General features: G+C 62.7%; 1 protein-coding gene across 1 annotated transcript; it reads right to left on the minus strand.

The window, feature by feature from the left end:
* Positions 1 to 404: 404 nt before the first annotated feature.
* EVPL (envoplakin) lies at positions 405 to 19,210 on the minus strand. The gene is made up of 22 exons (XM_039226177.1): positions 19,079 to 19,210; positions 15,927 to 16,026; positions 15,210 to 15,364; positions 14,979 to 15,105; positions 14,100 to 14,225; positions 13,857 to 13,895; positions 13,576 to 13,737; positions 13,354 to 13,461; positions 13,081 to 13,176; positions 11,614 to 11,739; positions 11,022 to 11,168; positions 10,685 to 10,839; positions 10,425 to 10,522; positions 9,958 to 10,130; positions 8,604 to 8,782; positions 8,366 to 8,504; positions 8,080 to 8,273; positions 7,546 to 7,696; positions 5,253 to 5,336; positions 5,030 to 5,140; positions 4,830 to 4,922; positions 405 to 4,114 (listed from the first exon to the last, which is right to left on the minus strand). The coding sequence occupies exons 1-22, from the start codon at positions 19,174 to 19,176 to the stop codon at positions 674 to 676; spliced, it is 6,102 nt and encodes a 2,033-aa protein (XP_039082108.1). The 5' UTR covers positions 19,177 to 19,210; the 3' UTR covers positions 405 to 673.
* Positions 19,211 to 20,689: the final 1,479 nt, after the last annotated feature.

Raw genomic sequence — 20,689 nt, forward strand, 5'->3', positions numbered from 1 at the left:
TGGGTTCGAGCCCCGCGTTGGGCTCTGTGCTGACAGCCAGCTCAGAACCTGGAGTCTGGTTCAGATTCTGTGTGTCCCTCTCTCTCTCTGACCCTCCCCTGCTCACGCTTTCTCTCTCTCTCAGAAATAAATAAAACATTTTTTAAAAATTTGAAAAGGGGGAGGTTAACATTGGGCTGGAGACTGTTCCTGGCCGGAAGTCAGAGACCCAGAGCAGAGGCAGCAGGGAGGGGCTGTTCAGGGTCTCTCCGGGACCCACCAGTGTACCCCTCCCAGAGTCCAGGGAGCCGAAGCCCCTTGGAAGCACCCGTCCCCTTGGCCAGACTGGTTGGGTGGGTCTGCTTCCCACCTGGGAAGGACCCCATCAAGTGTCCCTTGTGCTTACGACTCAGACAAATCCATCATGCGTTCCCAAACGTGAACTAGACGCTGGGAGAATTCGTTTATTGGAAGCACTGGGTCGGGGAGGAGGGAGGAAAGACAGACGTACCGATCGCTGGGTCTGGGGATGGACTGGGCGCCAAAGTTAGAGGAGAGGGTCCCACACCGTAAACTTTTGAATAATATAGCACAGGGATCAGACGGAAGACCCACCGCCTCGGATGAGGCCGTTCCAGGGGTGAGGGGTGCGCGCGTCCCACCCTCCCCCTCACGCCCGCTCCCCCGGATCCCCTCAGCGCAGGGAGCGCAGTACCATGGGGGAGGCGGCGCGGTAGCAGCGGTACCCTTCCAGGGCAGCTGGGAGCAGCAGCAGGCCACTCAGGGGGTCTCTGCGGCAGCGCCCCATGGCCTCCTTATAGCTGATCCGCTCCTTGGAGATGGGGTCTGTCAGATCTTTCTCATAGCCAGACTCATCCAGCAGGAGCTGGGCCAGCTCCTCGCTGATCATTCCGGAGAGCACGGCCTGCGGGACCGGGATGCGGCCGGTCCTCTTGGGGTCGATGAGCCCCCCAGTCAGGTGCTGCACCTGCAGGTGTGGGAGCACGCTCTCCCAGGGCATCCAGCCCTTCTGGACGGCCTCACCCACCGACAGCCTCTTCTTGGTGACGGGATCCTCAATGCCCGTAAAGGCCTTCTGGGCGTTGAGCAGCCTCTGCGTTGAGGTGTTCTCCACCAGCCCCCTCTCCATAGCCTTGTGCACGGAGTAGCGCTCCCGGCTGAGGAGGTCTACGATGCCCCCCGTGGCTGCCTGGGCCTCCAGTAGCTTCTGCCCGGTGATGGGGTCCAGCATGTTCTTGGCCACTGCCGTCTTGATGGTGCATTTGTTGTCTGTGGTTGTGTCGTAGACGCCAGCGATGGGGAAGCTGTCATCGCCGAGCCCGAGAGAGAGGCCGGGAGAGAAGAAACCGGCGCTCTGGGGGGCTGGGGAGGCGAGCGGGGACTTGGAGATGATGGAGCCAATGGAGAGCGAGGCGCAGGGCTTGGTCTCCCCTGCCACGAGCAGAGCGAACTCAGAGATGGGGAGGCGGCCGTCCTTGTAGAGATGGTACTCCTCCTTGGAGATGCGCCGGCAGCGCAGGGCGGCCTCGATGGAGTACTGCTTCCCGCTCTTGCGGTCCAGGAGCACGGACTCCTCCCCGCAGGGGCCCGAGGTGGTGACCTCCTCCCAGTCACACTCGAGCTCCTGTAGCTGGAGGTACTGGTCTCGATCGATGATGCCCCTCTTGTAGGCCTCGTACGGGGACATGTCCTTCCCCGTCTCTGGCTCCAGGATGGAGATCTTGGTGGAGAGGTTGGTCTCGCGCGTCTGGGTCTCCTGGTTGAGCTCCTCCCTGCTCACCCTGGCGTGCAGGTCTCTCAGGGTCCTCTCCTTCTCGTGGATCTGGTCCTTCTCACGGAGGATGGCCGCCTCGAGCTGCGAGAGCTCCTGGCCCCGCTGGGCGGCCTTCTGGCGCTCGCTCTCCGACCTCTGGCTGAGCAGCTGCGCCTCCTCCTGCAGATGCAGCACCGTCTGCTGCTTCCGCCTCTCCAGCTCCCGCAGCTCCTGCTGCAGCTGCCGGCGCTCCTGGGCCGCCTGCTCCCGGCCCTTCTGCAGCTCGGCCTCCTCCCGGGCCCACGTCTTACTCAGCGCCTCGGCCTGGTCGATGCGCGCGCGCAGGCGCTGCGCCTCCTCCTCCCGGCTCTGCCGCGCCGAGCGCTCCTTGCTGAGCGCCTCCCACGCCCGGGACCGCTCGCCCTCCAGCACCGGGTCCTTCTCCACCCGGATCACCTCCTTGTAGATGGTCTTCTCCTGCGATTTGGCCGTCTGGAGAACGTCGATCTGCACCTGCAGCTGCTTGCACTCCCGATGCAGCCCTGTCACCTGGGCCTTCTCCCGGCCCAGCTCCTGCCGCAGGGCTTCCATGGACTTCTCTAGGTCCGGGTCCGTCTCCAGCTGGACCACCTCCTCCATGATGATCTTCTCTTGCACCACGGGCGGCCGCTTCTCCAGCTCCCGGATCCGCAGGCTCAGCTGCCGCAGCTCCCTCTCCGCGGCCAGCTTCTTGCCCCGGTCCTCCCGGAAGCCGAGCAGGCCCTCCTTCTCCTGCACGCCGGCCCGGAGCTGCTGCACCTCCCGCTCCAGCCGCCGCCGCCGGGCCGCCTCCTCGTCCAGGCTCCGGCTCAGCCGGCCGTGGTCCTCCCGGAGCCGCGGGTCCTTGCGGGTGACCACCACCTCCTGCACCACCACCTTCTCCTCGGGCCGCCTCCTCTCCAGCAGCAGGTACTTACTCTGCAGCTCGGACACCGCATCCTCGGCCGCCCGCCTCTTCTGCGCGGCTTCTCGTACCTCCTGGCGCAGCCGCTCGGCCTCCTTCTCCAGCACCGGGTCCTTCTCGCGGCGCACCACCTCCTTGTTCACCGTCTTGGTCTCCACCTTGGCGCGCTCCCGCTTCCACTGGTCGCGCTCCCCCTGCAGCCGGATGAGCTGCTCCTGGGCCCGCCCGCTGCTGTTGACCAGCTCGTTGAGCTGCGCCTTCAGGCGGTCGATCTCCCGCAGGACCTCGGGGTTCCTCTCGTGTCTCACCACCTCCTGCGTCACCTCCTTGTACTCCACCGCGGGCTTCTGGGCGCGCAGGGCCGCCAGGTCGGGCAGCAGCGCCGCCACCTCCTTCTCCACGCGGCTCCTCTGGCCGGCGGTCTCCTGCAGCCGGGCCCGGAGCCGCGCCATCTCCTGCTGCGTCTCGGGAGCCACCTGGAAGGTCTCGCGGACGTGCTCCTGGAGCTCGACTTTGGGCTTCTGCTTCGCCGCCGCGCTGTGCTTGCCACGCAGCTCCTCCAGCTCGCGCGCCAGGGTCACGTTCTCGCTCCGGGTCTCCTCGAGGAGGCTCCTCAGCCTCGACGCCTCTTCCAGGAGGCCGGGGTCCCGCTCCACCTTCTTCACCTCCTTCACGATCACCTTGGGCTCCACGGCGCCGATCGCCCGCTCCAGCTCGTCAATGCGAGCCCGCAGCTTGGCCACGGCCTCCTGCGCCCCCTTCCTCCGCGCGGTGTCCTCCTCCAGCTGCAGCCTCAGGGCCTGGGCCGCCTTGAGCATTTCCAGGTCCTTCTCCACCTTGACCACCTCTTTGACCACGACCTTCTCCTTCACGTTCGGCTCCTTCTTCTCCAGGGCCAGCAGCTCCTTCTTGAGCTCCTCCAGCCGGGCCGAGACGGCGGCGTTCTGGCCCCGCAGCTGCTGGATCTCGCTGCTGAGCTGGGCCGCCTGGCTGTCCAGGCCAGGGTCCCTCTCGATCTGGGTGACCTCCTTGGTCAGCAGGTGAGGCTGCGCAGCCCGCCGCTTGCTCTCCAGCTGGACCACGCGCTGGGCCGCGGCCTCCAGGTCCGCCTGCAGGCCGGCCCGCTTCTGGCCCTCGTCTTCCACCTGGGACCTCAGCCGGGACAGGTCGCTCTCCAGCTGGGGGTCCCGGTAGAACTCCACCACTTCCTTCTCCTCCAGCCTCTCCAAGGGCCGCTGGGTCCTCAGCTGCAGCAGCTGGTGCCTCTGCTCCTCCAACTCGTGCCGCACCTGGGCCACTCGCTTCCTCTCCTCCTCCAGCTGGGACCTCAGGGCCTCGGACTCCTTCCCTGCTCGGGCGGGGCCCTCACACCCCTGCCGAGCAGCGTGCGCCACCTGGCTGTCCTCACTGAGCAACTTCTGCAGAGAGAGAGGGGAGGAGGGGAAGGGTCCTGGAGGGGAGGCGGGGTGGGAGGAAGGGAGGGGCCCCATTTCTACCGCCCCCCTCGCACCCTGAGATCAGAGGCTCCTTCCCTGCTTCCTGAGGCTTCCTGAGGCTTCTGGGAGCAGGGGCTGCAGACCCGAGGGGCTTGGATGCAGGGTTCTGAGAGGACCCCTCGGCCCCGTGACGCAAGGCAGCGTTCAGGCGGCATTTGCACTGGAGCGTGCACACAGGACAGGGTCTCCTTTCCAAAGCTTTACCCCTCCCCTTCCATCCAGCCATCCAGGCTCCGGGGTATGGGCCTACGCTCCTCTGGGGGTGCTGGGGGGGGTGCTCCGCTGGGCAGGAGAAAGCTGGCAAGTCTCTCAGCCAGACTCCAGGAGCCGTAGAAGGCTCTGTGTCCCAGCGATGGAGACCCAGGTGGCTTCTTGCCCCTCGCGGCTGGTCCTAAGCTGAAGACTTTGTGGGGGATTTTCTCCTGTCCCCACGGGCGGACTGCCCGGCGGCTAAGCTGTGACTGCACTGACTGACGTCTCCGGGGCCTGACTCTGAGGTGGTTCCCGGCCTGGAAGAGCTGCTGAGGAGAGAACCAGGGAAGGCAGGGAGCGGTAGTGCTCAGGCCGCCGAGCCTGCCCCGTCAGTGACCAGCCCAGGCTGCCTAGCACAGGGCCGGAGTGGCCGCTGTCCCCATACCTTCTCGAGCATCCTTCTGGCAAACTCCAGCTGGCACAGCTGCTGCTGGCACACGGCTGCCACCTCCGTGTAGGCCTTTGTCAGGTCCCTCTCCTGGGGGCGGGGGGCGCGGGGAGGGAGAGCGAGGTCAGAGTCAGCTCAGCTGCAGAGCTGGCAGAGCTGGCGCTGACGGACACGGACCCTGCTGGGTCCCCTCTCACCTGGGCCTGGATGCTCTCCTGCAGGGGAGCCCCTCGGGGTCTGTCCGGGGCCGCCCCTGCCCGGCTGGTCTCCAGGGAGCAGCGGTAGGTGTCTGCCTGCAACTCGTAGTCCTGAGCAGGGAGGGAAGGACAGCAGGCCAGGGGTCAGCGGGGGGAGGCAGGGGATGGGAGAGCCGAGGGCTGGCAGGGGGAGGGAGGGAGGGGAGAGACATACTGCGCTCACCTGGAGGGCTGCCTGCAGGCCCTGGGAGAGGCGGGAGGCCGTGGCCCTGTCCTGCTCTCGGCCCTGGATCTCCTGCTGTAGCCTCTGCCAGGGCAAGAGCGAGAGTCAAGGGAGGCGAGCAAACACCTCCTCCCGGCGCCCTCCTCCCGGCGCCCTCCTCCCGGCACCCTCCTCCCGGCACCCTCCTCCCGGCGGCGCTCAGGCAGGCAGCACACGCCTGGGGCCGCAGGGCAGAAACTTGCTTGGGAAGCTGCCCTTTCCGGGGTCTCTCTTTCCAGAAATTCTTCCTTCCTCTTTTTTTTTTTTTAAATATTTTTTTAATGTTTTATTTTTTTTAAATTTTTTTAAATGTTTTATTTGTTTCTAGGAGAGAGAGAGAGACAGCGTGAGCAGGGGAGGGTCAGAGAGAGAGGGAGTCACAGACTCTGAAACAGGCTCCAGGCTCTGAGCTGGCAGTCAGCACAGAGCCCAACGAGGGGCTCGAACCCACGAACCGCGAGATCATGACCTGAGCGAAAGTCGGACACCCAACCGACTAAGCCACCCAGGCGCCCCATAATGTTTTATTTATTTCTGAGAGAAAGAGAGAGACAGCGCAAGCAGGGGAGGGTCAGAGAGAGAGAGGGAGACACAGAATCGGATGCAGCTCCAGGCTCTGAGCTGTCAGCACAGAGGCGGATGCGGGGCTCGAACCCACGAACTGTGAGATCATGACCTGAGCCGAAGTCGGATGCTCAACCGACTGAGCCACCCAGGCACACACACCCCCCCCTTTTTTTTTTTATGCTTGTTTATTTTTGAGAGAAAGAGAGAACACAGTGGGGGAGGGGCCAAGAGAGAGGGAGACACAGTATCTGAAAGCAGCTTCAGGTTCTGAGCCGTCAGCACAGAGCCAGACATAGAGCTCGAACCCACGAACTGTGAGACCATGACCTGAGCCAAAGTCAGACACTTAACCGACTGAGCCGCCATTCTTCTTTCCTCTCTTTGGGAGAATCGCTTCCTTCTGCCTAGTGCCCCTCAGAGTCATGTCCTAGCCTAGAGGCCTTCAGCCTGCGAGTCACCTAGACAGCCTGTTAAAACAGAGCCTGAAGGCCCCACCTCCAGAGTTCCTGACTGAGCCGACCTGGGCTGGGGCCTGAGAATTTGCATGTCTAAGTGTCTCCATAATGCTGTGCTGCAGGCCCAGGGACCCGAGAACCACCTCTTGGACTGAGAAGTTCTTCTTATTGTTATTATTATTTTTTATGTTTTATTTATTTCTGAGAGAAAGAGACAGCATGAGCAGTGGAGGGTCAGAGAGAGAGGGAGACACAAAATCTGAAGCAGGCTCCAGGCTCTGAGCTGTCAGCACAGAGCCCAACACGGGGCTTGAACCCATGAACGGTGAGATCATGACCTGAGCCGAAGTTGGACGCTTAACCGACTGAGCCACTCAGGCGCCCCAGGGGAACTTTTTTAAAAGTACTGATGTGGGGCTCAGCCAATTAAGTGTCTGACTCTTGATTTTGGCTCAGGTCATTCATGATCTTACAGTTCGTGAGATCGAGCCCCGAGTCTGGCTCTGTGCTTGGGATTCTCTCTCTCCAGTCCTATTCTATGCACAAGTGCATGCTCTCTTTCTCTCTCCCTCAAAATAAAGAAACAAACTTAAAAAAAAACAAAAGTACCAATGTTCTGGTCCCAGCCATTCCAATTTAATCAGTCTGGAATGGGGCTCTGGTACAGGGATGTTTTAAAAGCCCCCTGGGAGATTCTAATCTGCAGCCAGGTCTAAGAATCTCTGTCCCAAGCCCCCTGCCTGACATTACCCGGTTACTCTCTCCCTAGACATTGTCGTCCCTCCTGCCGCCCCGGGCGCCTATCTTCCAGACCACGTGCCCTGACCCCCCTGTGTCCTGCTAGGGGCTCCCACACTGCTCGGGCTCTTCCCAAGGGCCCTTACCAGCATGGTGGTCTGTGCTGCACCGGCCTCCCCCACCAGACTGGCTGCCCCCGGGGCCCCTGGTTCATTGCCAGTACATAGTAGGGGGTTGGCAAGTAGGAGGAAAAGGATGTGCTAAGAGTCGGAGTCCCCAGGAGCATACAGCTCGCTGCCCGCCTCATACCAGATGGACATGGGCTTGCCGTTTCTGTGGGCAAAGTGGAGCCAGTGTTTCGGGTAGGGGTGACCCCCGAAGGGGGCGGTGCTTGGAGGGCTCTTGGAACGCTGGCCACTAGGGGGCCACTCGCGCCCAGGCAGCTCTACCGTGGGGAGGCCCCAAGCAGCCTGCAGCCTCGGCTCCTCCCTCACCTTCTGCGCCTGCAGCTTGTAGGCAATCTGGCTGGGGCCGTCGCTGGGCCGCACTTGGCCGCGGGGCAGGTGCTCCAGCCAGAAGCTCAAGTTGTCCCTGCAGTTCTTGAACTGCTGGTAGGTGAGGCTGGCGTCCTGCAACATCTTCTCCCTGCGGGAGGAGGGGACCCAGAGCAGAGGTGACAGCTACCCTCTGGGGACAGGCGAGGGGTGCACGGAGGAGACTGGTGGGTGCCTCCCTCCCTGGGACGGGTCAGGAGGCCTGAGGGACCCACCGTGCTGATGCCCTGACTCTGGACCCTATGCCGGAGCTGGGCATTCAGGGATAGACCAGAGGGTCCGTGCCAGGGACGGAGGGAGGGAAGGAGGCTCACCCTGGGAGATGGGTGCTGTTATTGTCCCATTTTAGAGTTGCGGAAAACCTAGCCTCAGAGAGGTGAAGTCGCCAGTCCAAGGTCACACAGCGTGGGGGTAGCAGCCACTGCTGTGCGCTGTGGGGGGCGTGCCTCGAGCCCTCATGGCCCAGCCACTCACCGCAGGTCCAGCTGGTCCCCCACAGCGTGGTAGCGGTCGGTGAGGGCCCTCGCCTGGCGCTGCTGGCGGGGCAGATCTTGGCAGAACTCACGCAGGTTGTTCTGCAGGGTGCTGCACGCGTGCTCGGTGGCCTTCAGCTCGCGGTGCAGCCCCAGCACGCAGGCCTGCTGTCCCAGCAGCTCCCTCCGCAGGCGCTGGGTGGGGAGGGGACACAGTGCCTTGCACCCGTGGCTCCATCCACCTCCACCCCTCCGCAAATCCTTGGCAGGGCCACCGGGCCCCTCACCTGCAGCTCGCTGACCCTGTCCTGCAGCGCGCCTGGGCTGGCAGGGAGAGGGGGCTCCTGCGCCACAGAGGACTCGAAGCCTCGGATGACCCTTTCTGCTTCCTGGATCTGCTGCTCCAGACCCAGGGCCGCTCTGGCTCTGTCTCAAGTGGGGGCTCAAGGTCAGGAACTCCCGAGGCCACACGCACCTCAATGGCACCACCCCGCTGTCCCCCTTCCCAGTCCCTGGAGCACTCACTTCTCCCCGTAGAGGTTGCAGAGAACCTGAACATCACTATACTTGTTCTTGACACTGTTGAGGGCCACGGGCAGGTGCAGGGCCACGGGGCCCACGGGCCGGCCAGACAGAAACGCCTCACACTCCTGCTGGGCCGCCTCCTTCTCTGCTCCCAGGCTCTGCAGCCGCTGGGCTGTGCCCTGGGTGGGGGGTAGGGGGGATGGACAGAGTCAGAGGTCTCCTTCCAGAAGGGTCCACCCAACCCTGCTCACATGGCCAGAGATCCAGGATCATTCCTGGTCCCCAGAATCCCCTTGTGGATGACCTTGGGCCGGTCAACCTCGCTGAGCACCCCCCCGCCATGTCCTCATGTGCAGAACGACTGATGGGAGGAGGCAGCACAATTCCGGGGGTGTCGCTGTGCCGCTCACAAGACTTCAGGACTAATTGCGCTTCTGGGGGCCCCCAGCACCCCTAACGTGGGAGATGTGGTGGCTTCAGGACTTGCCATGTCCCCTGTGCAGTCATAGCCGGTGACTCACCGGCCCAGGTGTAAAGGCCCAGCCCCCTGTCGGCCCCAGAGCCTCAGATGGCGGCGGGATCTGTGTTGAGGCTACTTTGTGCCCCCTGCCTGCTCCCCCCGCCCCGTCTCCCCATGATGCCCCCTCAGAGTTCTCGACTGGGTGCAGTCACCTCCCGCCCATCCTGTCCCAGCCCAGGAGCCCTCCTGTCCCCACTGGCCCTCTGAGTTCCCCACACGTCCCGTACAGGATGGAGTGGAAACAGCCAGCTGCACGGGGACAGGGACCATCGAGACTCAAACATTTAGAAACCAAACGCCGACACTGTATTGAACAGAACCTGGTCGGCAAGGACATAACCCGAACCGCACCCCCTCCTTCCCTCCCCCGTGGGGAGGGGCTGCTTTCACTGTTAGTGCTCGGAGGACACGTCCTCAACCCGTCCAGGGGCCTCCCCCGCCTGCCTCCAGGAGGAATCACCCCTCAGACGCCCAGCCTTCTTTGGTGCTCTCAGGACCCTCGCTGGAACATCTCCCAAGTGCAGGCCTTTACCCTGGGCCCTGTCCCTCTAGAAACTTCTCTGAGCTTTATGGCATCCTCGGAACAACCATGCGTGGGTATTACTGTGTCTGTTTTCAGCGGTGAGGAAATCAAGGCCCAGAGAGGTTAAGTGATTTGTGAAGATCGCAGATCTGGGCAGTAGAGGAGCCAGGACAGGAACCAGCTGGTCTTGAGTCCTGGACTGTCCGCTCCCTCCCACTGTCCCCGGGCCCCTGCGTGCTCTGCTCACCTTTCCTTCACGCACCCCCAGGGCGGGGCCATTCTTATCCCCATTGTCCTTGCGTTCCACCCACCTTGTGGCTTTGGATGCGGCCCTCCAGGTCCTCCAGGGGTGCCGTGCGGCTCAGGGGGGCCCGGGCCCAGGCCAGCACCTGCCTCTCTATCTGCCCTAGGTCTGCATCCAGCTGGGTCATCTGTGTCAGAAGCTTCTGGGCCTGTGGGTCTTCTGGCGCTGAGGCAGCGGGAGCTGGGGACATAGGGTGCCTGTAAGGGTCCAGAGCCTACCTCCCGTCTCCCCATCTGCCTGAGGGCCTCTTCCCTGGTACCCCCAGAGCATCCTGTGGGGGGAGGTGCGAGGGGTGGGTAGGGCCTAACTGGGTGAGGGGCCATGCCAGCCCAAGAGATGGAATCCCCCAGCAGAAGTCCCTAATCCAGGGTCACCCCGTGCCCGTCACAAACCGCCCCCCCCCGACAGCAACCAAAGTAGGATGTACTCCTTCTCTTCCAACGATCCCCCAAGTCTCTGGCCAGCCCTCAGTACCCTGCTGGCCAGTCTGTAAGGGCTGCGTAGTGCTGGCCGTCAGGTGGCTCTGGACTGTGGCCAATTTCTGCTTCAGGGCCTGCAGCTCCGAGGCCAGCCTAGAACGAGGAGATCAGAGAAGGACATCTCTCCTCTCTCTCCGAACCGTCCCCCCGCCCCCGCCCCAGGAGTCACTGGTCCAGGCGAAAGGCGAACACCACAGGACATGGTCTGGGCCCACAGCCTGCCTCCTGCCCCCGAGTGTCCCCAGGCAGACCCACTTGGAGGCTGTGGCCATGGCTTCAGGGTCCGGAGCTGGGATGCAGAGGCAGGCAGCTGGGGCACGTTTGGTCTCCCCACCTGGGCCTTGCACGACCCAGGTGTGCTGGTCGGTGTTGTCCATCAGCATATACCGCTCCCCCCGCAGCAGCTGCACCTGCGGGACAGGGCGGGAGGGGCTCGGGCTGGCTCAGGGGCAGGGAAGAGAGGGAGCTAAGGCCAAGGTGGGGTCGGGGCTGGACAGGCCAGAGGCAGAGCAGGGCTTGGAGGGGTGGGCAGGGCGGGGGCAGTGGTGGGACTGGACAGGCAGGGCTGAGGCTGGCTGGGCCGAGCGTGTACTTCTCCTGAGTCCCAGTCGCAGATGCTGTCCACGTGCAGAGGCTGCTGGGGTGGGTTCCTGCGCTGCGGCAGAGGGGCCACCTGATGGCTTTGCTGCTGCAGGTCCCCAACGGTCTTCTCAGCGACAGCCAGCTGCTGCTTCTCTGCCTGCGGGGTCCCAGGCTGCACTTGAGGCCGGTCCGGTACTGCCCCCCTCCCATGAGAGCCAAGGGGCCTTCATGAAGACAGGGTTTCTTAGGGAAGTAAAAGAAGGCCCTTCAAGGGGCCCAGGATCCCGGGAGTCTGCTGATTGGGGTGGGGCGGGGGGTGGCTCAGTGTCACCCAGGCCTCTAGAGTAGGGGCTGGTGGGAGTTGCTCAGAGCTCCCCCAGGGGGTCTCTGTCACATTGCACGTAAGGAAACAGGCCCAGAGGGGGGAGGGGCTTGCTGGTAACAGACCAGCCCCTTCCTACTAGAGCAGTTCCCCGCTTCTTCTCCCCACCCAGGATGGGCTCAGGACGTGACTAAAGCCCCAGGGAAGGGTGAGGCCCAGATGCAAGGGCTAGCCCCATTCCCCGGAGCGGGGTGCACGTGGCCTGGCGGGGCTCGCTCACCTCCAGCTGTTGCAGCAGCTCTGTGGGGGCGCCAGGGGGTCCCCCGGGGGCAGGGCTGTACTGGGTGTCCAGGCTGGAGTTCAGCTTGGCCAGGGTTTGGCTGACAGAGTCGGCCTCTTCCTGGAACTGAAGTCGTAGGTAGTTTGGGGCAGAGCCCAGAGCAGCCCACCGCCCACCGCCCCTGCAAGCCACTGGTCCCTGCACCGTTGGCCTTTCCACCAGGCCTTGGGGCCTTTTTAACTGGAATGTTCTGCAAAATTGGGCATTTCCAGCTCGCTGGACTTGTTTCAGTGTTCTAAACCGCCGTGACTTAGGTGCTCCCTGCCCAGGGGAGCGGGGCTCTCCTGCTTACTCGAGTCCCTATAGTCGTCCTGGCTGGAATCTCAGGTGGGTGCCCCCCCGGTGGAAGCTGGGAGTGTACTTTGCAAAGAAACTCCTGGGGGCACCCGGGGGGGCTCGGTCACTCAAGTGTCTGACTTGACTGGCTCAAGTCATGATCTCATGGTTCGTGGGATCGAGCCCCATGTCAGGCTTTGCACTCACAGCACAGAGCCTGCTCGGGATTCTCTCTCTCTCTCTCTCTGCCCCTCTTCCACTCATGCATGTTCTCTCTCTCTCAAAATAAATAAACTTAAAAAAAAAAAGGAACATCGTGCAGTTGGGTGATGTTACAGAATTCTTGTCCATGTGATCATGTATGCCGGTTACATAGGAAAATATGAAAAAAAGAAAAAGGAAGGAAAAACACTTCGGCAATTGTCCCTCTCAAAGTATATGAAACATTTTGGGTGGAAATTAACAAAAAAAAAACTTCCCTGTTGTATACTACGTCAAAGTTTTTCAACCATTTTTTCATTATTGCCCCTTCTAAGGGGACTTTTTAGACATCTTTCCCTTAATTTCCCCACCATCTCTATAAAATCGTAACACTACCGATGTGCTGTCTGTCCATTAGGTGTATATATTTGTGATTTATGCAGAAGAGGAAGGTTTTTTTTTAATTTTTGATGTTTTTTATTTATTTCTGAGAGAGAGAGAGACAGCGTGAACAGGGGAGGGTCAGAGAGAGAGAGGGAGGCACAGAATCCAAAGCAGGCTCCAGGCTCTGAGCTAGCTGTCAGCACAGAGCCTGACATGGGGCTCGAACCCACGAATCGTGAGGTCATGACCTGAGCCAAAGTCGGACGCCTAACTGACTGAGCCACCCAGGAGCCCCAAAGAGGAAGATTTTTATTTGTTTGTTTGTTTTGCCCTTGAGAACCAACCCCTTCCCTGCCCCCGAGAACCACATCATCCTGTTAATGTTTGTGTGACATCACTTTCCCTCTGGGACCCAGTCACGATGACCCAGCTCTGCCGTTTTTATGCAGTGCCTTGTCTCCCTGCGTGTGAGCATGGCCTGTGGCCTCCCCCAGGCACTTCTGCGCCCAGGGCCCTGGTGGCCGCCCGCCCCGCACACAGGCTCACCCGGCGGTAGGCGTCCACGTGCTGCAGCTGGCTCTCCTGGCAGATACACAGGTTCAGAAAGTTCTGCCACGCCATCTTCAGGGCCTCCTGGTGGGTCTGAGGACAGCAACATGGAGCCCTCGGATGGCACCCGCCCTGCTCTGCACCCATCACACTGCCTGCTCGGCTCCGCCCTGACCTGGGCTGCGTCTCCCTCCCCCCAGCCTCCCCGGGCAGCCCCTGGATCGAGGGAGCGGGCGTCCCTGAGACCGCGAGCACCTCTGTCCCTCGCACCTGGATGGGCCCCACAGCGGGGTGCCCCAGCTCCAGCATGCGCTCCCCGTCATCCTCCAGCTGGTTCACGCTCTGCTCCTGGCTCAGCAGCTCATGCTGCTTGAAGTGCTAGGGGAGAGTCCGGAGCGTCAGTGGGGGGGGTGGGGGGGTGGGGGGGGAGAGCGGCGGGGCGGATGGGAGGTCCTCACGCCCTCCACTCCAGAGCCCCCCTCCCCCACCGACCTCATACTCCCTCCGCACGCCCTCAGGGTCCGCCATCAGGTCGCTCCAGTCCTGCTGCAGGATGGCCTGCTGCTGCTGGCCCAGGACGGTCAGCTGCCGCGTGCAGCCCTGCAGGTGCGTGTACAGGCTGCCCAGGCTCTGCCCGCGCCACGAGGCCGCCTTCTGTGCTCCGGGACGCGTGGGGAGGGGGGCGGCAAGGGACGTGTCAGGCCGTGTCCAGAAACGCCAGCCCCTCCTTGCCCACCCATCCACCCACCCAGCCCAGTCCTTCCTGTGCTCACCAGGAGGTCCCGGTATTGGCTCCGGATGGTAGCTGCGTCCTGGCTCCACCAAGGTGGGGGAGGGGGGGAGACAAAGCGGGCTCCGTGAGGGGGGGCGGCACGCAGGGGAGACTGCACCCCACGTCCTGGGCCCACTGGACCCCCCACCTCCATCCCTTGCCCCAGAAGGCCAGCTGGGCTACTCAGGCTCTAAGGGAAGGGGGGGCAGGGCGGGGGGCCAGGCAGGGACGTGCGTCCCCCCACCTGCCCGATGAGGTTGCGCAGCTGCTGCCCATAGGCCTCGATCTCCTTCTGCAGGATGTTGTGCTCGGCGATCTGCTGCTCCAGCTCGGCCATGCCCGGCCCGTACTGGCCCTCGCAGACCTGCTTCTGCAGAAGGAGCGGGCCGCTCAGCTCAGCCACAGGGCGGCAGCCCCCCACGCCCTCCACACTGCCCCGTGCAGAGGAGCTGTGGCGGTCGTCTGGGCAGAGGGCGGACGGGCCAGCTGGGCGGCCCCGGTGAATGGCAGGCAGCTCACCCCGAGGGACACGCTGCTGAGGCCTCAGTGTCACCATGATTTCAGTCCCTGACTCCTACCGGTCCCCAGAACGCAGGTCTCAAGCTGCTAGAAGGTCTTCCCGGCCTCCTTACCCACCCTGGCCTTGGCACCTCCCGCCTGCACACGTCTCGCTAGGCTCAGGGACCCCGCGACGCCTGCTCTGCCCACGCCCTCCCCACTGCCCCTTCGTTGTCATCACTGCATCTCTCTGTTGTGGTATCAGAGCACAGTTCCCTCACCCGATGTTCAGGGTGACACGCCCGTGACCTGGCTCTGCCTGCCTGCCCAGAAAACCTCACTTCCCACCACACCCCGGGCTGGAGCCTGTGTTTCTTCTATCTGGAATGTCCTCTCCTCACCATTTCACCCCAGCCTAACTGAACCCTCCCACCTCTTCACACGCCCCTTCCTGCAGGAAGCCTTCCCTGGCTGCGCGGTCTCCTGTGCTCTCGCCCTTCCCAGCCCCCTCCCAGGTCCAAGCCCTCAGCAGGCCCCTGGGGACACGAGGCTCTGGGATTCCTGATTGGGTCAGGTGTGAGCCTCGAGCTCCCTGAGGGGTCTCCGACACTGGGGGTGCCCCGACCTGTTTCTGCTCCAGGACCCGTGCCCAGTCGACTCTGGGCCCCACATCGGGCGGCAGCACTATCTTCTCGTACAGGGCGCGGTACTTGGCACACTCCTGGGTCACCCGCTCGTGCAGCTGCTTGATGCTGCCAAGGAGGCGGCCGGCAGATCAGGGCGGGGCGGGGGGCTCCCCTGGGACCCCAAGGCTTCCATCGTCAAGCCCCGGCCCGGCCGCCGCCACCCCACTCACTCCTTCTCGATCTCCTCGGCCTGCGGGTGCTTGAGCCGCCGGGCCTTGTCCACGTCCAGGAAGAGATCCTTCAGCAGCACCTCGGCCTCCTTCAGGCTGCGGCCCACCTCCTGCCGGTGCTTCAGGGCCTGGTTCTCCTCGCTGTGCACTCGGTCCTGCAGGTGTGGGGCCACATCCTCGCTGCCCGTCATCACCACCCCCCGGAGACCCACCCCCGCGTTCCCATCTGCCGACCTTGGTGCCCACACCGGCAGAGGGCCAGGCCCAGGGCATCTGTGGGGCAGGTGCAAGGTCATGCGGGAGCCCCTCTGACCCCCACAAGGACACGCGGGAGCCCCTCTGACCCCCACAAGGACACGCGGGAGCCCCTCTGACCCCCACAAGGACACGCGGGAGCCCCTCTGACCCCCACAAGGACACGCGGGAGCCCCTCTGACCCCCACAAGGACACGCGGGAGCCCCTCTGACCCCCACAAGGACACGTGGGAGTCCCTCTGACCCCCACAAGGACATGCGGGAGCCCCTCTGACCCCCAAGCCGGGAGCCCAACAGAGAAGCCGAGCCGAGCCTTCTTGCCCACTGGGTTCGGGGCACGACCAGAGAAAGCCAAGGGTTTTCTGGCCCACTTTCACCATCTGCGCTGGGAGCTCAGGGGCTTCAGGGAACCTCCCTTGCCCCCGCCCCCCGCCCCCCTGCTGCTCGCCTCTGGGGCCTCACCTGCTGCAGTTTCTTCTGGGTCTCCAGGATGTCCCTCTCCACCTGGTCGGCATTGGCTTGCATGCGGGAGATGAGCAGGGCCAGCTCCTGGGTGGCAGCCCTGGGGTAGCGGTGGGGACAGAGGGCAGCTTGGTTGGAAAAGACCCACCTGCATGGGGTCCACCTATGTGGGGTCCCCTGTGTCCCTCGGACCCGTCCTGCCCTGCAGCCTGGCTCACTGCCCAGGAGGGAGGCATCCAAGATGTGGGGAGCCCTGGTTTCTCTCTGCAGGACGTTCTGGGAGATTCCTGAAGGTCGGGTAGCACTGTGTCCGCACAAGGGTTCAGAGAGTAGAAGTCTCCAGTGTGTCTGGCACGAGGGAGCAGGCCAACCTCACTGTCCTGGCAGGGAGCTCCCGACCCCACCCAGCTCCCCGCCTCTTACTTGGGAGTGAATCATGCCTCGGCCACTAATGCCCAGAGACGAGACGGCATGGCTGGGCTTTGGGAGGGGCAGTTGGGCTGGCCGGGGAGAAGCAGCATGTCCCCCACCCCAACCTCCTCCCACCCCAGCCCTGTCTCCCCCTCGTCGCCCTGGGCTCTGCCTATGCTGAGGCTAACAACCGTCTGGAGGAGCCCCACGGCACTGGGGCGGGGGGGGGGGGGTGGGCAGAGATTGCAGAGACGCGCCAACATTGCCCAGATTTGGGGATTAAGCCCAGAGAAGGACCTGACTTGCTCTAGGTCACACAGCAAGGAGCAGAGTATAAGCCTGATCTGGCTCCCCGGGGCCCTTTGCACGGGGCACCTCACTCTCTGGGGCCCAGAGGGTCAAGCAAACCGAATAAAAGGCGGAGTGGTCCAAGCCTCATGAGCACAGCACCCTGTTAGCTCACAGCTCTGGGGAAGGGGAAGGGTTCGCTGAAGGCTTCACTGAGCTGGGCCTTGAATTAGGAATCAAAGGATGAACCCCACAGCCCCAACAGAGGGGCAGTGCCAGTAAAAACCCAGGCGGACAGGCTCTGGGCAGGGGCGTCTGGGTGGCTCATTTGGTTAAGCATCCAACTCTTTTTTTTTTTTTTAATTTTTTTAAAAAATAGTTTTTAAATGTTTTATTTATTTCTGAGAGAGAGAGAGAGTGAGAGTCAGCAGGGGAGGGTCAGAGAGAGAGAGAGAGAGAGAGAGAGATACAGAATCTGAAACAGGCTCCAGGCTCTGAGTTGTCAGCACAGAGCCCAACGCGGGGCTCGAACCCACGAACCGCGAGATCATGACCTGAGCCAAAGTCGGACGCTTAACCGACTGGGCCACCCAGGTGCCCCTTTTTAAAAAATTTTTAATGTTTATTTATTTTTGAGAGAGAGGGAGACAGAGCAGGAACAGGGGAGGGGCAGAGAGAGAGGGAGACACAGAGTCCGAAGCAGGTTCCAGGCTCTGAGCTGTCAGCCCAGAGGGCGACACAGGGCTTGAACCCAAAAACTATGAGGTCATGACCTGCCGAAGTTGGGTGCTTAACCAAATGAGCCACCCAGGTGCCCAAAGCATCCCACTCTTGACCTGATTGACTCAGGTCATGAATTCACTGTTCAGTTCCAGAGATCGGGTCCCAAGTTGGGCTCTGCACTGATATCGAAGAGCCTACTTGGAATTCTCTCTGCCTCTCCCCGACTCACAAGTGCTTCTCTCTCGCTCTCAAAATAAACATTTTTTAAAAAATGAAAGAACCGTGGACCAAACAGCCTGGGTTTAATCATTTTCCAGCACTACTGCTATGTGGCTTTGGGCAAGTTACTTAAACTCTCTGTGCCCAAAGTTCCTCACTTGTAAAGTGGGGCTTCAATGTTATCTACATCATAGTGCTTGGTGTTAGGAGAATGAATCCCTCTGAAGCATCCAGGGCACAGCCTGTGCAGAGTCAGCATCCAGCGAGTGTTTATTCCACTAGAATAAAAGCACCACGTAGCTAAGGACCTGTTTGTTAGTTCTGTGTAAGTGGCATCCTCAGTCCCTAGAACAGTCCTGGCACATAGCAGGTGCTCAATAAATGTGTCAAAGGAATAGATTGCACTTGAGGGGAACAATGAGCACTGTTTGGGCGGGGGGTGGGGGTGGGGGGACTGCAGCCACGGCCATCCGGGGCAGTGTAGACAGAGCTACCAGCTGCCCCAGGCTAGGAAAGCCCTGCAGGGAGCCTGCCTGGGGACAGGGAGCTGTGGCTCCTGAGCGCTGGGCCACCTGTCTTCAGGCCCGGCCTCCTGGGAGGGCTGCTCCCATCGGGAGGAGCACACTCCACCCTGGGCAGGGCTCAGGAGCCCCAAAGGACAGGCCACTCCAGTGAGAGTCCTACCTGCTGTCTTTCCTGTCTGCCCAGAAGCCCAGCCTAGGTGTCATCGCCCTGATCCCTATCAGGGTAATGAGCCTTTCATCTCCGCTCCCATCTGCCACCTCCACCCTACAGAGGGGGCTGACGGCCAGTGGGCCAGTGCGAGGGAAGGAGAAGGGAGCCGCCAAGTCTGTCTGCGGACCATGAGGCTGTTGAAAGGGGGGCTGGGCCGGGCAGGGAGCTGGGGGAGCAGAGGGCGGCTGAGGGTGTCCGGGGCCGGCTGGCCCTCCCCTTACCCTGCAGCACCGGCTCCTCACACCCCAACACAGTAACAAAACTCAGGGCCCCGGGTGAGAGCCTGGAGAGGAAAGCTCCAGCTCGGAGCCCGCAGCACAACAGCCCCGCCTCCCTGCGCCAGGCACCCGGCCTCCCTTCTCAGCCTCCGTCCCCTGCCCACCCTGTACCCGGGTTCCAAGGGTCAGCCCAGCTCCAGCAGGGCCGTGAGGGCAGAGCCACGGACAGGGAGCGGGGCACTCCAGTCTCCCAGCCACCCACCCCACCCCCTGCCGGGCCCCTACTCATCTGGTGGGTCTCCTGCAGAGCACCCCCACCCGAGGCCCTCAGGCCCCTGGAATGTGGGAGCCCCAGGCCATCCCTGGCCTCCTGCTAGGACTAGAGCTCTGTCTGGGCAAAGGAGAGAGTCCACCCCCGGGGCCCTTTGGCCTCAGGACACTGAATGCCAGCGCTGGGCTGGTCCTGAGCTCCGGGCGGGCTGCCATTTCCAGGTGGAAACGGAGCACCTGGGCCGGGAGCCACCCCTGCTCCAGCCCGCTGTCCCGGGCCCCGCTTACCGGCTGTGCTTGCTGGGGGAGCCCTTGGGAGAGCCCTTGGCCGGGGAGCCCTTAGGGGACCCCTTGCCCTGGGAGCCTTTGCTCAGACCCTTGAACATGGTTGTAAAGGCAGGTGCCGGCTCAGGCTGGGCTTGGCCGGTGCAGGCGGGTGGCGGGCAGCAGGCGTGTGTCCTCGCTGGCGGCTCAGCTGGGCTCTGGCGAGGCGGGCTGGCGGGGCACCGAGAAGGCAGTTTCTGGGAGGCCCCTCCCCGCAGGTGGGGCAGCGAGCGGGCACCGGCCGGGGCTGCCACGCATGCACCCACACTGCCCACACTCGGCGGCTCCTGCACAACCAGTTTGGGAGGAAAAGGCGCAGCCCAGAGGGCGGGGCGCCCGAGCCTGCCTGACTCCCAGGGAAGGTCTGGACTTGTTACACCCACACACCCAGAGGGAAGTGGCAGAGAGCACATGCAGCCGGGGAAATACCGGGGGCCCAGGAGGGACGGGGCTGGAGACAGACGCTTGCGCATGCTCAGTGCTCGGGCTGGGGGTTAATAAACACCTCCGGGCAGTACAGCACACCTGGCTATCGGGCTATCGGCCACGCCCCCCACCCACAGCTCTTACCCCACCGGGGGAGGTGGGGTGGCTCCGTGCTCTCCATCACCCTGATGGGGCAGCCAGGGGGCATTCACCCCAGACAACTGGCACAAGGTACATTTTTAAAAGTGGACACCACCCAGTTGTCTCCCCAGAGGACACCCCCACAGTCCCGCTGCCCAATCTTCCTGGCTGGCTCAGTGTCGTCCTATCTGTCCGTGGCTCTGGGGCCAGATGCAACAGGACATGCATCGCTGGGATCCTCCGAAGAGTCTGAGACCAGTTCCAGAGGGACTGGGATGCCCCCAAGGCCCCTTCCCCAAGGCCCCTCCCCAGCATCAGCCTTCAGGTGCTGCTGGGCCTCGGGTCCGGCCAAGCCCCTTGGGAACCTACTGGGCTTGGGTTTTCCTGCCCATTTCTCCTCACCTGGTCCCCCAGAAGGGGCTCCTGGTGGCTTTTCCCGAGTCAGATGGAGTGGTGGGCAGTGGTACCAGTTTATTGGCCTCTTCCTCACACTGAGTGCCAGGCAGGCCATCCGGGAGCCGCTCCAGGCACTCATGTCACTGGCCCACCGCGAAGAACCCTTCTGCGGCTCTAGACCACCCCCTGGAAGCATCACAGTTTCTGTGGAGGGAGGGCTGGGCAGTAGTGAAGGGGAGGGAGCACCACTGGCTTTGGGGAGCCCTGGGACCTCCCGGCAGGCCCAGCTGAGGGCAGAAAACACCCCGAGAGGAAAGAAGGACCCCTCCGACTAGAGAGGACAGGGACGGAACTGAGACTGGCCGCGTGTGCTCGTAGGACAGAAAAAAGTTTGAGTCCCTTTTGGCTGCATCTCACGGACAAGCCACTGAACTCGGTCCTGGAGAGGGGACACAGCAGTCACCCATCCTGGAGGGGCGAGGGCTGAGGGAGGGCGGGGCAGCAGGGGTGGGGAGGGCACCAGGGAGCCTTGACAGAGCCAGTAGCAATAGGGGAGCAGAGTGGGCTCCAAAGTCCTGTTCCCGCTGAACCTGACCGTGAGCTGGAGCCAGA

The sequence above is a fragment of the Hyaena hyaena genome, unplaced genomic scaffold (assembly GCF_003009895.1).
Source record: "Hyaena hyaena isolate Hyena2069 unplaced genomic scaffold, ASM300989v1 scaffold_21, whole genome shotgun sequence".
Lineage (NCBI taxonomy): Eukaryota > Metazoa > Chordata > Mammalia > Carnivora > Hyaenidae > Hyaena > Hyaena hyaena.